General features: G+C 41.1%; 1 protein-coding gene across 6 annotated transcripts in view; it reads right to left on the bottom strand.

Annotated features, from left to right (window-relative positions):
* Nucleotides 1-14,892, bottom strand: part of LOC124139639 — an 80,777-nt gene that overhangs the window by 28,999 nt on the left and 36,886 nt on the right. For all 6 annotated transcript variants that reach the window (XM_048387590.1, XM_048387592.1, XM_048387589.1 and 3 more), the window contains 10 exons: nt 13,661-13,842; nt 10,868-11,067; nt 9,324-9,419; nt 6,359-6,416; nt 5,652-5,718; nt 4,738-4,884; nt 3,933-4,007; nt 2,861-3,040; nt 1,520-1,607; nt 480-578 (listed from right to left, as the gene is read on the bottom strand). In XM_048387590.1, the coding sequence (XP_048243547.1) occupies nt 480-578; nt 1,520-1,607; nt 2,861-3,040; nt 3,933-4,007; nt 4,738-4,884; nt 5,652-5,718; nt 6,359-6,416; nt 9,324-9,419; nt 10,868-11,067; nt 13,661-13,842 (1,192 nt within the window). The remainder of the gene's footprint in view (nt 1-479; nt 579-1,519; nt 1,608-2,860; nt 3,041-3,932; nt 4,008-4,737; nt 4,885-5,651; nt 5,719-6,358; nt 6,417-9,323; nt 9,420-10,867; nt 11,068-13,660; nt 13,843-14,892) is intronic.

Below are 14,892 nucleotides of genomic sequence, written 5' to 3'. Positions count from 1 at the left end.
TTGGTGAAACTAAATTTGATCTCTTTATCCATGACTAGCTGATGAGCTTGTACACACCTTCACACACCTTCACCATGTGAACTGTGCACCAGCACCTGCATCATGTCTGCTTTTAATCCACCCAAAGAGGCCAAATAAAGTTGGCTAATTCAAACATAAATTACTTTTTTGTCACATGTAATTTATAGTCCTTTAACAGAGATTTATCTTGGATTCCAAACTCAGTGCCAGTGGCAGGAAAACCGAACAAATAATTGTTTTGTAAAATAATAGGAATGTTTTCAAAGCTATTGTTTTAGTTGATATTTTAACATTGTATTCAATGCAGTAATGTAAAACTTATTATGTCATTTCTTCTTATTAGTCATATGATCATCATTTATTATCAAAATAACATCAACTGGAAAAGTCTTAATTCCTGCAGATTTGGGGTTGAATATTGGGCTGTGGGAATCAACACAGAAAGCTGAATAACCCACCTTCCTACACAGAGCTCCACGTCTACACAGATCAAATGCTGAGGGCTTGTCAGTTGATTCGATCTGGGCGGTCATCTTATCAATCTCTTCCATCAGAATCTGACAACATTTGACCAGATTAAATACATGGAAGAAGAATGAGTTTGTTTTGTTTTTATTCCAATTTTTTATTCACTTCAGAAGGATGTTACATTTCCACATTTTCTCAAATACACCTTCATGAGGATTATGTGACTGAGATGCAGTCAGACAGAAAGCATTCGACGTAATAAGCGCCCTGCTCTAATAAGCGCCCACGGCGAGATTTGCTGATATAATGGCTAGTGAACAATCCCAATTAGCACCCCTTCCGACCCCTATTCGCATATAACACGCACCGCTTCCTTCCCCTATTCACATAGAATATGCACTCGTGTGTTATATGCACCCTTTATTATTGGCAATTAAATTCTGGAAACATATATCTGTCGTACATAAACATTTCAGGCTGTCAGCATAAACCACGAAATTTATCTTTCAACTCTGTTTTTTTCACCAAAATAATTTTCTAATAAGAGCCCCCTATTTCTAATTTTGAGTGTGCCCTAGGCACTTATTACGTCAAATACGGTAATATAATGTAGAGAAAAATAGTCATGTTTCTTGACATATGGACAATGTGGTATCCAAATATTTGTTTGTTTTTCCTTAACGCCACACTCAGCAATATTCCAGCTATATGACGACAGTCTGTAAATAATCAAGTCTGGACCAGATAATCCAGTGATTGACATCATGAGCATCAGTCCACACAATTGGGACATGATAACATGCATCAACCATGTCAGCGAGCCTGACCACCCAATCTGTTAGTCGCCTCTTATGACAAGCATAGTCGCTCCTTACAGCAAGCATTGGTTGCTGAAGACCTATTCTACCCCGGATCTTCACGGGTTTGTATCCAAATAAGTTCATCATCACATACATCATCATTTCACAGTAAAGGTTGACAGTGTTTGTAATGTCACAGAAAGATCAAGACAGATAAAGTTATAATCCACCTGAATAATTTCTATATTCTCCTCAGTGTCGGTGAGCGGCTCCAGGGTGTCGATAGTCTCTGACAGCACACTAGTGATAGACTCCTTCCTGCACACACACACATCATATAGACATATATGTAAACATTGGTATTCAGAGGAACAAACCCCAAAATAAAATATATTTCATCATTGTGAATATTGAAAATCCAGGAGATTCAGATGCATTGAAACTTTGGGACAATCACTGATTGCTTTTCAAAATGTCCTGAAGATTTTTTCAAAACTGGTGATGATATAGAATAATGTCCTATCAAAACCTGATAAAATCATGACAATCTTCTCCCATGGTAATATGTCTCCAGCAAAATCTTCTAAAATCAGTAGGGGCGGCGAGGTAGCCTAGTGGTTAAAGCGTTCGCTCGTCACACTGAAGACCCAGGTTCCATTCCCCACATGGGTTCAATGCGTGAAGCCCATTTCTGGTGTACCCCGCCGTGATATTGCTATAATATTCCTAAAAGCATAGCAAAACCATACTCACTCACTCACACACTCACACTAAAACCAGTCAGGAAAGCATCATCAAACATATCCTTGATACACAGAGGCTACTTGCCTAACTACACCTAATACTGGTGTGAAGAACATCGGTAACATGTTGTTACACACAAAAAGTAAAGCTGCATACCGTATTCAACGTAATAAGCGCACAGGGCACTCTCAAAATTAGAAATGGGGGGCTCTTATTATAATATTATTTTGGTGGAATAAAAAACAGAGTTGAAAGATTGTAAATTTTGTGGTTTATGCTGACAGCCCAAAATGATACAAAAGAAAAGTCTGTGCATATTATACACGACAGATATATTTTCCAGAATTTAATTGCCCACAATTAAGGGTGCATATAACACACGAGTGCGTATACTGTAATTCACTAGGCAATATATTAGCAAATATCGAGGTGGGCGCTAATTAGAGAGGGGCGCTTATTACGTCGAATACGGTACCCACCAAACAAGTTTCCCTGGCCAAAGCGTTTACATCATGATGACATACGGTGAAGCACACCAGCAAAATATTCAGACACCAGTGTTTCAATATTATTTATCAGTGGACAAAACTTTTGTTACGTAATGTCTTCAAACATTATTAGAGAACAAAATAATGTAAAACATTAACTGGTTGCACATTTAGGGCATTATCTAATTTTATCAAACTTATAATACCCGGGACAAATTCACTTTCATTGCCTTTCTTAAAGGCCTTTTCAAGGTATAACTGTCCAATTCAAGGCACATCAAATGATGAAGCCTGTGTGAACGTTGATGCAAGTAGTGTGTTGGCAGACATTGTGAGTACCTTTTCTTGGCCCGTTCCTCCCTGGATACAGATGTGCTCTCCGCGTGAGTGTGTGCGACGGACTGGAAGTCAAAAAAGTTGTCGTCTTCCATGTCAGACCCTGTCGGTGTTGGCGGAAAAACCTGGTCGAACCACACATTCCAGATGCCCCGTGCCCACTCTCTCTCATCTTCACTAGACCTGGAGAAACAGTATAGTTACATAAATCTTGGTCAAACCACACATTACAGATGCCCCGTGCCCACTCTCTCTCATCTTCACTAGACCTGGAGAAACAGTATAGTTACATAAATCTTGGTCAAACCACACATTACAGATGCCCCGTGCCCACTCTCTCTCATCTTCACTAGACCTGGAGAAACAGTATAGTTACATAAATCTTGGTCAAACCACACATTACAGATGCCCCGTGCCCACTCTCTCTCGTCTTCACTAGACCTGGAGAAACAGTATAGTTACATAAATCTTGGTCAAACCACACATTACAGATGCCCTGTGCCCACTCTCTCTCATCTTCACTAGACCTGGAGAAACAGTATAGTTACATAAATCTTGGTCAAACCACACATTACAGATGCCCCGTGCCCACTCTCTCTCGTCTTCACTAGACCTGGGGAAACAGCATAGTTACATCAATCTTGGTCAAACCACACATTCCAGATGCATAAGTGTCATGGTTTAATCCATTTTCATCAGTATGAAATGGAAGTCCAAAGTTGCACAAGTATAAGATGATTACCACCTTGGCGTAACCATGAGTATTGGTATGGCGCTGACAAACCCAGAATCATAATCAAGGTGAATAAGAGATTTGAGTCCATTTGACCCATGATCCTCAGATTCTGACCCACCCCTGAAACCAACTCTACAGAGAACTGTGGCACCTGAGGTGACTGGTACACCTCTGCCACCAATTTTAAACACTTTAATCATTACATTTCATTTGATCTAACTTAAACAATTAATCCATGAATACTACATAAACACATAGAGAACATTGTTGTTTTACAGTATTTCAGCATAGTAATCTGCAGCAATAAACATTATATCTCGATAGCAGTGTATGACTTACCCATATCTCCTCTGAGTCTTGTATTCCTCAAAGTCCAGAATATTTGGAAGACTGGAACGATGAGACCTCACATGCCTGGAAATAACAAAGAGTTACATCATACTTAACAAAAGATACAAACAGAGCCCTTGACATCAAGCATTAATGTCACGAAACATCTCTAGCATAACACACTACTCTAGTTGACCACATTACTCGCAAGTGTAAGAAAGAAACAAGGCTAGTAAGGCTAGATGTCAGTTATTAGTCCTGCGCCACATATATTCTTTTTTGACTAAAAGCCTTGGCAAGACTAGATCAAACTACCCAAGATAAAGTTCCTTGATTCCAACAGCAGAAGAGGAAAGGTTCTTTTGGAAAAAAAGAAAAGTACCATTATTTTAAAGAAATGTTTCCATCAACTAAAATGTTAGTCTAGTCCAATATTTCAAAGTTTTCCGCAATTTAAAATTTTTACATTTCCAGTGGGTCTAAAACGACCGTTATCCTACCTTGTCTTTTAATTGTTGTTTACACATCCACACATTGCTTTCCAGCCATTTAAAAAAAGGGGATATAAAATGTACATTTCCATTGACATTTCATTTATTTTTCTTTCCCGCATGCTTCAACAAAGACTGTTCATGACACAAGGACAGACATTTTTACCCCAAAAGAAACTTAACAGCATGAAAACAGATGTGTATTCTACACACAAAGGAGAAATACATTTTGTCATTGATATATATATTGTATATAACTTTTTTCCCCTCTTGTCTTCAGGTATTTTTTGGCTGACATTTGATCTTAGAAACGAAGCCACTACCTTGGCACCCTGAGATCCCACTCGATGACTCTGTTGACTCGAGGCAGTGAGCCGCACCTGGACATGGATCTGGACGGGGAAGCCAGGAATCTCTGGATGGACTCAATCCTGGCCATGTCCACAGGGCCCTTGTGCTTGAGCTTCTTTCTGTGGTACAGACTCATGTTTATAGGTGACTCCATGAATACCTCTACATTACAGAATAGTTGGAGTTTTATTCTGTATGAATTAATGCAGCAACAAGTTGATGGTTATACTGCCCTTCTGGATGGCCAGTTTCAGGGAATGAATCATAACTTGCTTTGCTTTGAAAATGTTAGAAACAGGAAACCATTGCAAGAGTCATTTCTTACAGAGTGCTTGAGTAGAATGTTACATAGTTTATTCATGACTTTCACACTGATGGCACCTATGTCACAGCTGTACAGTAATCTGGCCTGGACCCGACAACCAGTGGTCAAAAGAGTGAGCACTCATCCACATCATCAAATGCTACCTTACCCACTATTGCACTATGAGTTCTAACAGACTTCCAGTTTTAGTGAACTAAATTCAAGTCCTTTTTATGCTCCCTCCCCAAAATTCAACATGAAAAGGTGGTACACTTTCCATTTGTCACAGACTCTGGAATAATCATCTCTTCTTAGATACAATTAACCATTGGAAGGGAGATAACTCTATGGCTACTGACCATAAGTAGATTGTTTACAAATTGTTTTCATTGAATTGTATGTTAGATTTCAAAAGGAAATCAGATAACATAATTTTAAGTAATTTATTTGCGCAGGGGGTTAGGAAAATCAAGGCATTTTAATGAAGAATATGAATTAAAGGACAGACATAAAAATTCAAAGCCTCATGAAGCATGTTTAAACTTAGATATATTCACACTTTGACCTTCATGTATGACCTACTTTTTAGGCAGAATGACATAGTTCCTCCCAGCCAGCAAGGCGAGTTCAGCAGGGGTCAATTTTTCCTCTGAAAGAAATTGTTAGTCAACATTAGCCTGTGCTCATCATCCAAGACAGACCTACAAGACTAGATAAACGGTTGAACGAGTGAAGATGATTCAATACAGTCAAATTCCATCTTCTTGACTGATTTCAACAAAATATTCTGTACTCCAAGTTAATCCCCAGTTTCATCGAACCAAATGCTAAAGCTGATAGCATAAAACTATTAGAACAAATATACATTAACCAGCCATTCATGTTAGGGGCACAGGTGGCGCAGTCATTTAAGGACCGCATTTCACTGTGCAGAGTTGAATCCCTTGGTCAAGCCAATGGTCATGATTGTGGGTTTGAATCTGGGTTCACCCCGATTATGTTTCCAGGTTTGTCAGCACCATACCCATGCTTGTAGTTCCACCAAAGGTGTAAACGACTCAGACATGCATCACTTGGGGCTTTCTTTCCAGATCAAACTGGCCAATGTGATATAACTGGAATTCTAACACAGCATTAAACCCAACTCACTCACTCACTCACTCATGCAAGTTAAACATAACTGGATAATACTACCAACAGTCTCTTGTCAGCAAAGTTAAGCATACAGTGGCACCCTACTATAATGTCTGGACTATTGTGCCAGGGTTGCTGCTGCTGCTGCTGCCTACCTTTAGGAGTCTGTGGTAACTTGAGGATGTCTGCCTCGGTCTGCTCTTCCTCCACAACCTGGCAACAATGAGGAGACAGACATACAGACAACTGACCAACCTTTCATTGGAATAAGTCGTATTTGTTTGTCTCATGTTTATACTCAGCAATAGCACAGCTATAGAACGTCAACCTGTAAATAATCAAGTCTGGACCAGACAAACCAGTGATTGATGTCCCGTGTTGTTGGTATAGGACACGCAATCAACCAAGTCAGTGAGCTTGACCAATTAATCCACATATTTGCCTCTTACAACAAGCATTTGTTGCTGAGGAGCTATTCTAACCTGGAATTCACATGGGATAGAATTTGTTGTAAGATTGATAGTTAGGTATGTAACTGATTCAAGTTATATAAATCTATACCAGTCGTACGTTTACCTTGTATTTCCTCTAACTTAACTGTTTACATTACTTTGTCCAGGAATGTGACATACTGTGAATGTGTCTGAAGCCGTCTTGTCAGTCTGTCACTGACTGTAGCCATGGATGAGTACTGTGTCCGAGAATGAATGTTTCCATAAGTGTGACTGTTTCTTTGTCTTCCCATGCCAAGGTAGGGCAATAACTGACTATCAAAGTCCAGTTTCCACCTTTGCCAAACTAGGCTGGAATTCCGGAGTTACATTTTTGCTGGACTAACAACTCTATGCATAGTCCAATCAAAATCATGTAACAAAGAAGACAACTGCACATTTGTAAACGACATGGATATTACATGCAGATTTCAGTCGACTGCAGGATTTGCAAAGCATGTGTACTGCCAACCGGGCATCACAAATTTTTTTTTCAAATCTTTTCATGTTTTAATCAAGGTGCTCAAGTGATTTGATGCACTTTGTGAGGTAAGATCTGTTTTATAACAACAAAGATCTTGATTATTGATCAGATCGTCTTCACTGGGAGCCGCCATTTTGTGTGAAGCAAATGCAAGTGATATGAGAGGTGTAATCTGATTGGTCAGTAGGAGGGACATAGAAGGTACATAACTCGTAATAGCCACTGGTAGCGTTATGATCGAGTCTGGAAATGCCAGCCTAGTTCGAAAGTGTGGAAACTTGACTTTTATGGTCAGATAACTCCCTTGCCTCAGGAAGACGATCGACATATACTGAGTTGCATTCTGTGAGTGTGTACTGTGTCTGACTGTGTCTGTGCTGCTGTCCTAGCCAGTGCATCTGCAGTATCTGTGTCTGACTATGTCTATGGCTGTGTCCTTGCCAGTATGTCTTTGTATGTGACTGCCTGTGTCTGACTGTGTGTCTGGGTATATGTGTCTGACTGCCTGTGTGTCTGGGTATTTGTGTCTGACTGTGCCTGACTGCCTGTGTGTCAGATTGTGTGTCTGACTGCATGTGTCTGGGTACATGTGTCTGACTGTGTCTGACTGCCAGTGTCTGACTGCCTGTGTGTTTGCGTATATGTGTGTGACTGTGTGTCTGACTGCTTGTGTGTCAGATTGTGTGTCTGACTGCCTGTGTGTCTGGGTATATGTGTCTGGGTATATGTGTCTGACTGTCTGTGTCTGACTGCCTGTGTGTTTGCGTATATGTGTGTGACTGTGTGTCTGACTGCCTGTGTGTCAGATTGTGTGTCTGACTGCCTGTGTGTCTGGGTATATGTGTCTGACTGCCTGTGTGTCTGGGTATATGTGTGTGACTGTGTGTCTGACTGCCTGTGTGTCAGATTGTGTGTCTGACTGCCTGTGTGTCTGGGTATATGTGTCTGACTGCCTGTGTGTCTGGGTATATGTGTGTGACTGTGTGTCTGACTGCCTGTGTGTCAGATTGTGTGTCTGACTGCCTGTGTGTTTGCGTATATGTGTGTGACTGTGTGTCTGACTGCTTGTGTGTCAGACTGGATGTCTGGGTGTCTTTGTATGTGTCTGTTTCTGACTGTGTGTCTGACTGTCTGTGTGTCTGACTGTGTTACCTCCTCCTCCTGCACCTCCACCTCCTTACAGGGAGACATGTCCTGTTGTTGTCTGGGTATATGTGTCTGACTGTCTGTGTGTGACTGTGTCTGTGTGTCTGACTGTCTGACTGTGTCTGAGTGTGTCTGACTGTGTCTGTGTTACCTCCTGCACCTCCACCTCCTTACAGGGAGACATGTCTGACTGTCTGGGTGTCTGACTGTGTCTGGGTGTCTGACTGTCTGGGTGTCTGACTGTCTGAGTGTGTCTGACTGTTACCTCCTGCACCTCCACCTCCTTACAGGGAGACATGTCCTGTTGTTGTCTGTGTGTCTGACTGTGTCTGTGTGTCTGACTGTCTGTGTGTCTGACTGTGTTTGTGTGTCTGACTGTGTCTGACTGTGTTATCTCCTCCTCCTGCACCTCCACCTCCTTACAGGGAGACATGTCCTGTTGTTGTCTGGGTATATATGTCAGACTGTGTCTGTGTGTCCGACTGTGTGTCTGACTGTCTGACTGTCTGGGTGTCTGACTGTGTCTGTGTTACCTCCTCCTCCTGCACCTCCACCTCCTTACAGGGAGACATGTCCTGTTGTTGTCTGGGTATATGTGTCAGACTGTGTCTGACTGTGTCTGTGTGTCTGACTGTGTCTGTATCTGACTGTGTCTGTGTATCTGACTGTGTCTGTGTGTCTGACTGTGTCTGTGTGTCTGACTGTGTCTGTGTGTCTGACTGTGTCTGTGTGTCTGACTGTGTCTGTGTTACCTCCTCCTCCTGCACTTCAACCTCCTTACAGGGAGACATGTCCTGTTGTTGTCTGGGTATATGTGTCAGACTGTGTCTGACTGTGTCTGTGTGTCTGACTGTGTGTGTATCTGACTGTGTCTGTGTGTCTGACTGTGTCTGTGTGTCTGACTGTGTCTGTGTATCTGACTGTGTCTGTGTGTCTGACTGTGTCTGTGTGTCTGACTGTGTCTGACTGTGTCTGTGTGTCTGACTGTGTCTGTGTTACCTCCTCCTCCTGCACTTCAACCTCCTTACAGGGAGACATGTCCTGTTGTTGTCGATTCAGCTTCAGCTGACGGATCTGGGACTTCTGCTCCGAGATCTGACACACAGAACAACCGGGTATGAAACACATTCCTAACAACATTACTGTTGCCATGAACAGTCAACAATGGATATAGCAAACCTCAACTTTTAGATCAGTCCGAAGTTTGCTAACATAATTCATGAAATGTAATCAACTATGATTCTATTATGTCATTGTCTCACCTCCTTCCCTCCATACACCTCAAAATCAATGAAGTTACGAGTCAACGTTGTAATGCAAGGCCCCACAAAGCAGTCTTAGCGCTAAGATGATCGTAACTAACATAATATAACAAAGGCTTACAATAGTCATGATGCTAAGATTGCTTTGTAGAACAGGGAGGGCCCTGGGTTGACAATATCACGGTTATCTGACAAAATTTACAAAAGTAAAATTGCAGCAAAATAAAAAGGTAAGTTCAACTGACCAACCAAATCAAGTTTGTGGGTGAAAAATAAAACATATTTTTGTTTACTACATCAAATAATGATAAATATTGACAAGAGATTCAGCAATAATGCAGAAGCCGTTACCTTACATGATTAGAAATTCAATTCCCAATAGTAGACTCAAGTGTATGATGCCAGTCGGTAAATAATAGAGTCTTGACTAGGCAAAACTTTGGTTTTGACAACATGTACAATATGACAACAAGTACAACATGTACAATATGACAACATGTACAATTTGTACAAAATGACAACATGTACAATTTGTACAATATGACAACACGTACAATTTGTACAATATGACACCATGTACAATATGACAACATGTACAATATTACAATATGTACAATATGACAACATGTACAATATGACAACATGTACAATATGACAACATGTACAATATGACAACATGTACAATATGACAACATGTACAATATGACAACATGTACAATTTGTACAAAATGACAACATGTACAATTTGTACAATATGACAACATGTACAATATGACAACAAGTACAATATGTACAATATGACAATCATGTACAATATGACAACATGTACAATTTGTACAAAATGACAACATGTACAATTTGTACAATATGACAACACGTAAAATTTGTACAATATGACACCATGTACAATATGTACAATATGACAACATGTACAATATGACAACATGTACAATATGTACATTTTGACATGTACAATATGACATCATGTACAATTTGACAACATGTACAATATTACAACATGTACCATGTACAATATGTACAATATGACATGTACAATATGTACAATATGACATGTACAATATATACAACATGATAACATGTACAATATGCTAAAGAATGACAAGGCTAAAAAATGTAAACCAAGAAATAAAAAGAGTCTGGCGTGGATGACTAGGCACCAATATTGTCATGATGCCAGATTGGCATCTCGGCACCCCAAGAAAACGTTTTTCCATGATCCAATCCTAAATCTCCTGTCCTGACTTGTGTCCTGCCACTCACCTCCCTCATAGCTGTGTTAAAGTCCTGCGGGACCAGCACTGTGTCATCCTCATCCACCATCATCCGCGGCTGTGACCGTGACCTTCTGAGCGGCATCACCAGGGGAAGTATGTCATCAATTGCCGGCTGCTGACCACGCTCAGAGTGAGGAGTTGCTGGGGTCGCAGTATCATCCTCTCCAGCTGCTGTGTCAGCTTTGTCTGAAACATGTAGTAACTTAATTTGGGAACAAGGACATCATTTCTTGGTCAATCCCACCATCGTGGTATCTTCTGTAACCAGGGATATTTGGGAAGTTTATACTAGGGCTGGGACGGGTAATTTGGGTACTCAGGTCTGGTGGGTACTGAGTAGGACCTGTATACCCACAGGACTACCTGGACCCGTGGTTCATCACGCGATATATCGTTAATGACAAAAATTATCAAGAAATCCATGGTTACACTACTTGTCACTAATGTTTGCATTTCTTTCTGACTTTTATATGTTTGAGGTGAGGTGAGGTGAAATTGGGTTTAACGTCGCGTCCAAGATTATTGCACTTATATAGCGAAGTGCATGTATGAGTATGTGTTTGTGTGGCTGCTTGTTCTAGTCCGGACTAATGCCGATTTATAGTGCTAGCTCACTGAGATACCATGCCGCAGTTTAACATGAATACCCCACTCAGACACAGTATACTGACTCCGAGCCGACCAGTCCTTGTTTTAGCCCCTTAATGCTGAGCGCCAGACAGGGTAACAACAAGTACCATCTTTTAACGTCTTTTGGTATGACGCGGCCGGGGATCGAACCCCGGACCTTCCGCTCTCCGGGCGGACGCTCTACCACAGGACCACGGAGGCGGTCTTTATATGTTTGAATAAAGATGAATGTTTATATATATGTAAGTATACATAGTCATTACTTGGGAAAGCAAGGCACATTTCGGCAATAGACTCTTGACTCTTCAGTGTGGGTGGGTCAGGACTGAAGCCCTTGAACTCTCTGGAAACAAACCTGCCGGTCACCCATCCACCTACTCTCCGTTTAACTTTGCCTGATTTGCAGCCTGTGTATTGTACACACGGGATCACTCTGTGTTACTTAAGGATGATGTAGCCCTTATTAAGTTCAAGTATTTGAGACTTTCCTCAGATGTGTTTCTGTAGTCTGAATAGTACATTCATATATCACAACTAGGTTGTTGATTACAACATGAAGTTCCAAATATTTTTGATTCTTTCTTATTCTTGTGTCTCAACTCTCATGTACAAACATTAGATTAACTGTAACAAATAGAAAGGATTTCATTGAGTATATGGCTTTTGAATTTCCTAAATTTACACATTAACTTCATAATACAGCAGTAATACTAGGTTGGGCTTGTTTACTTTACAAAAGCATGAACATTTAACAATAAGGTGTACAACACAAACCTGGACATTGCACTAAGTACATAATAGTCCAATAAAATGTACAGAAACAATGCCTTAACTGCACTAAATAAACAGAAAGCTTAATATTTCATATACCTTTCATAACTTTAGGCCATGAGAATATTTATGAACAAAGTTGAAAGTCTAGGGTGTATTTCCATGAGCCAAGTCTAAACCAGCCACAAACTCTCAATTATGAAGAATTAAGATACTGTGTATGGTAGAAATTAAGAAGATGCATTTATAAACAAATTCCTATTTATGAATTTTCAAATGAGTGACTAAATGTGCCTTACCATTACTTTAGACTTCACTGGCTCCTAGCATGACTTCATCATGCATGCTGCTTAAAGCACATGGTGATATGATCACACCAATCTGTGCTTATCTCCCTTCTTATTAAGGTTGATGTAAAATTGGCACATCATCAAAAAATGAAACATAACATTCAAACCCAGGAAATTAAATAAACATCCTAACCATAACAATTATTTAATATTGTATATTGCTGTTGTTATATATAATACATAATTTGTGGAAATTCTAAAAACCAGATTTGATACCTCCTTAACCAATTAAGCTATCATAATTGATAGAAAATAGAATTAAACATTTTGACCATTACATAGGTGATGCATTTAAAACTGTGTTGGACACTGTTGTGAATGCTTAAATTTCCCTTTAGTGTTCCCAACTTTGATATTTAGACTCATAGATGCAAAAGGACCTAAGTTTGCAACACAAATCCTACATGAGACTACTTAATATTATTTCACTACGTCTTCGCTTCTTCTGGCCCCTCCTCCGCCTCTCTGGGGGTGAGGATCTTCCTCCAAGTTACATTAACACAACTTACCCCCCTTCTGATCTCCTGGCCCCTCCTCCGCCTCTCTGGGGGTGAGAATCTTCCTCCAAGTTACATTAACACAACTTACCCCCCTTCTGATCTCCTGGCCCCTTCTGATCTCCTGGCTCCTGCTCCACCTCCCTGGGGGTGAGAATCTTCCTCCAAGTTACATTAACACAACTTACCCCCCTTCTGATCTCCTGGCCCCCCCTCCGCCTCTCTGGGGGTGAGGATCTTCCTCCAAGATACATTAACACAACTTACATCCCTTCTGATCTCCTGATCTCCTGGCCCCTCCTTCACCATCTTCCTCCAAGTTACATTAACACAACTTACATCCCTTCTGATCTCCTGGCCCCTCCTCCACCATCTTCCTCCAAGTTACAATAACACAACTTACCCCCCTTCTGATCTCCTGGCTCCTCCTCCACCATCTTCCTCCAAGTTACATTAACACAACTTACCCCCCTTCTGATCTCCTGGCCCCTCCTCCACCATCTTCCTCCAAGTTACATTAACACAACTTACCCCCCTTCGGATCTCCTGGCCCCTTCGGATCTCCTGGCCCCTCCTCCACCTCCCTGGGGGTGAGGATCTTCCTCCCACTGTAGGGGTCAACCTTCCCAGCCACCACCAGCTCCTCCCAGTCCTGCTGGGCCTTCACCAAGGCTGTCACATCCTCACTAGAGTGGTATCGGCGATGGAGGACTCTGTCACCAAGACAACCATGTTAATACAACCAGCTCAACATTCACATAACACTATAGACCATCAAACACTTCAGTAGCAAAATCTGGCGTGGCATAACATTACTGTTCTTTTATCATTTCAATTTCAAGAGCAAATACTTCATCTATGTCATGACGGTCTGCAAGGTGTCCTTGTTACTGGATTAGATCAACCAATGGTTAATAGCATGAACATACATCACCATTGCCAGGGTATGATGACAAATCAGGTCAAGTCACATCTGAACTTGTCTTTCTAATTGTAAGCCACACTGGGCAGTCATTGTGACCACCTAATCCATGTATAGTTGCCCCTTACATCAAGCCCTGCATCACACAGTAGTTAACTGATACCCATGTGTAGTTGCCCCTAACATTAAGTCCTGCATCACACAGTAGTTAACTGATACCCATGTGTAGTTGCCCCTAACATTAAGTCCTGCATCACACAGTAGTTAACTGATACCCATGTGTAGTTGCCCCTAACATTAAGTCCTGCATCACACAGTAGTTAACTGATATCCATGTGTAGTTGCCCCTAACATTAAGCCCTGCATCACACAGTAGTTAACTGATACCCATGTGTAGTTGCCCCTAACATTAAGCCCTGCATCACACAGTAGTTAACTGATACCCATGTGTAGTTGCCCCTTACATCAAGCCCTGCATCACACAGTAGTTAACTGATACCCATGTGTAGTTGCCCCTAACATTAAGTCCTGCATCACACAGTAGTTAACTGATACCCATGTGTAGTTGCCCCTAACATTAAGTCCTGCATCACACAGTAGTTAACTGATACCCATGTGTAGTTGCCCCTAACATTAAGCCCTGCATCACACAGTAGTTAACTGATACCCATGTATAGTTGCCCCTAACATCATAGTTGCCCCTTACATCAAGCCCTGCATCACACAGTAGTTAACTGATACCCATGTATAGTTGCCCCTTACATCAAGCCCTGCATCACACAGTAGTTAACTGATACCCATGTATAGTTGCCCCTTACATCAAGCCCTGCATCTCACAGTA

This window comes from Haliotis rufescens, unplaced genomic scaffold (genome assembly GCF_023055435.1).
Source record: "Haliotis rufescens isolate VD_foot unplaced genomic scaffold, xgHalRufe1.0.p SCAF_7, whole genome shotgun sequence".
NCBI lineage: Eukaryota > Metazoa > Mollusca > Gastropoda > Lepetellida > Haliotidae > Haliotis > Haliotis rufescens.
Note: the sequence above shows the minus strand (reverse complement) of the source record. Positions and strands in the feature narration are given on the sequence as shown.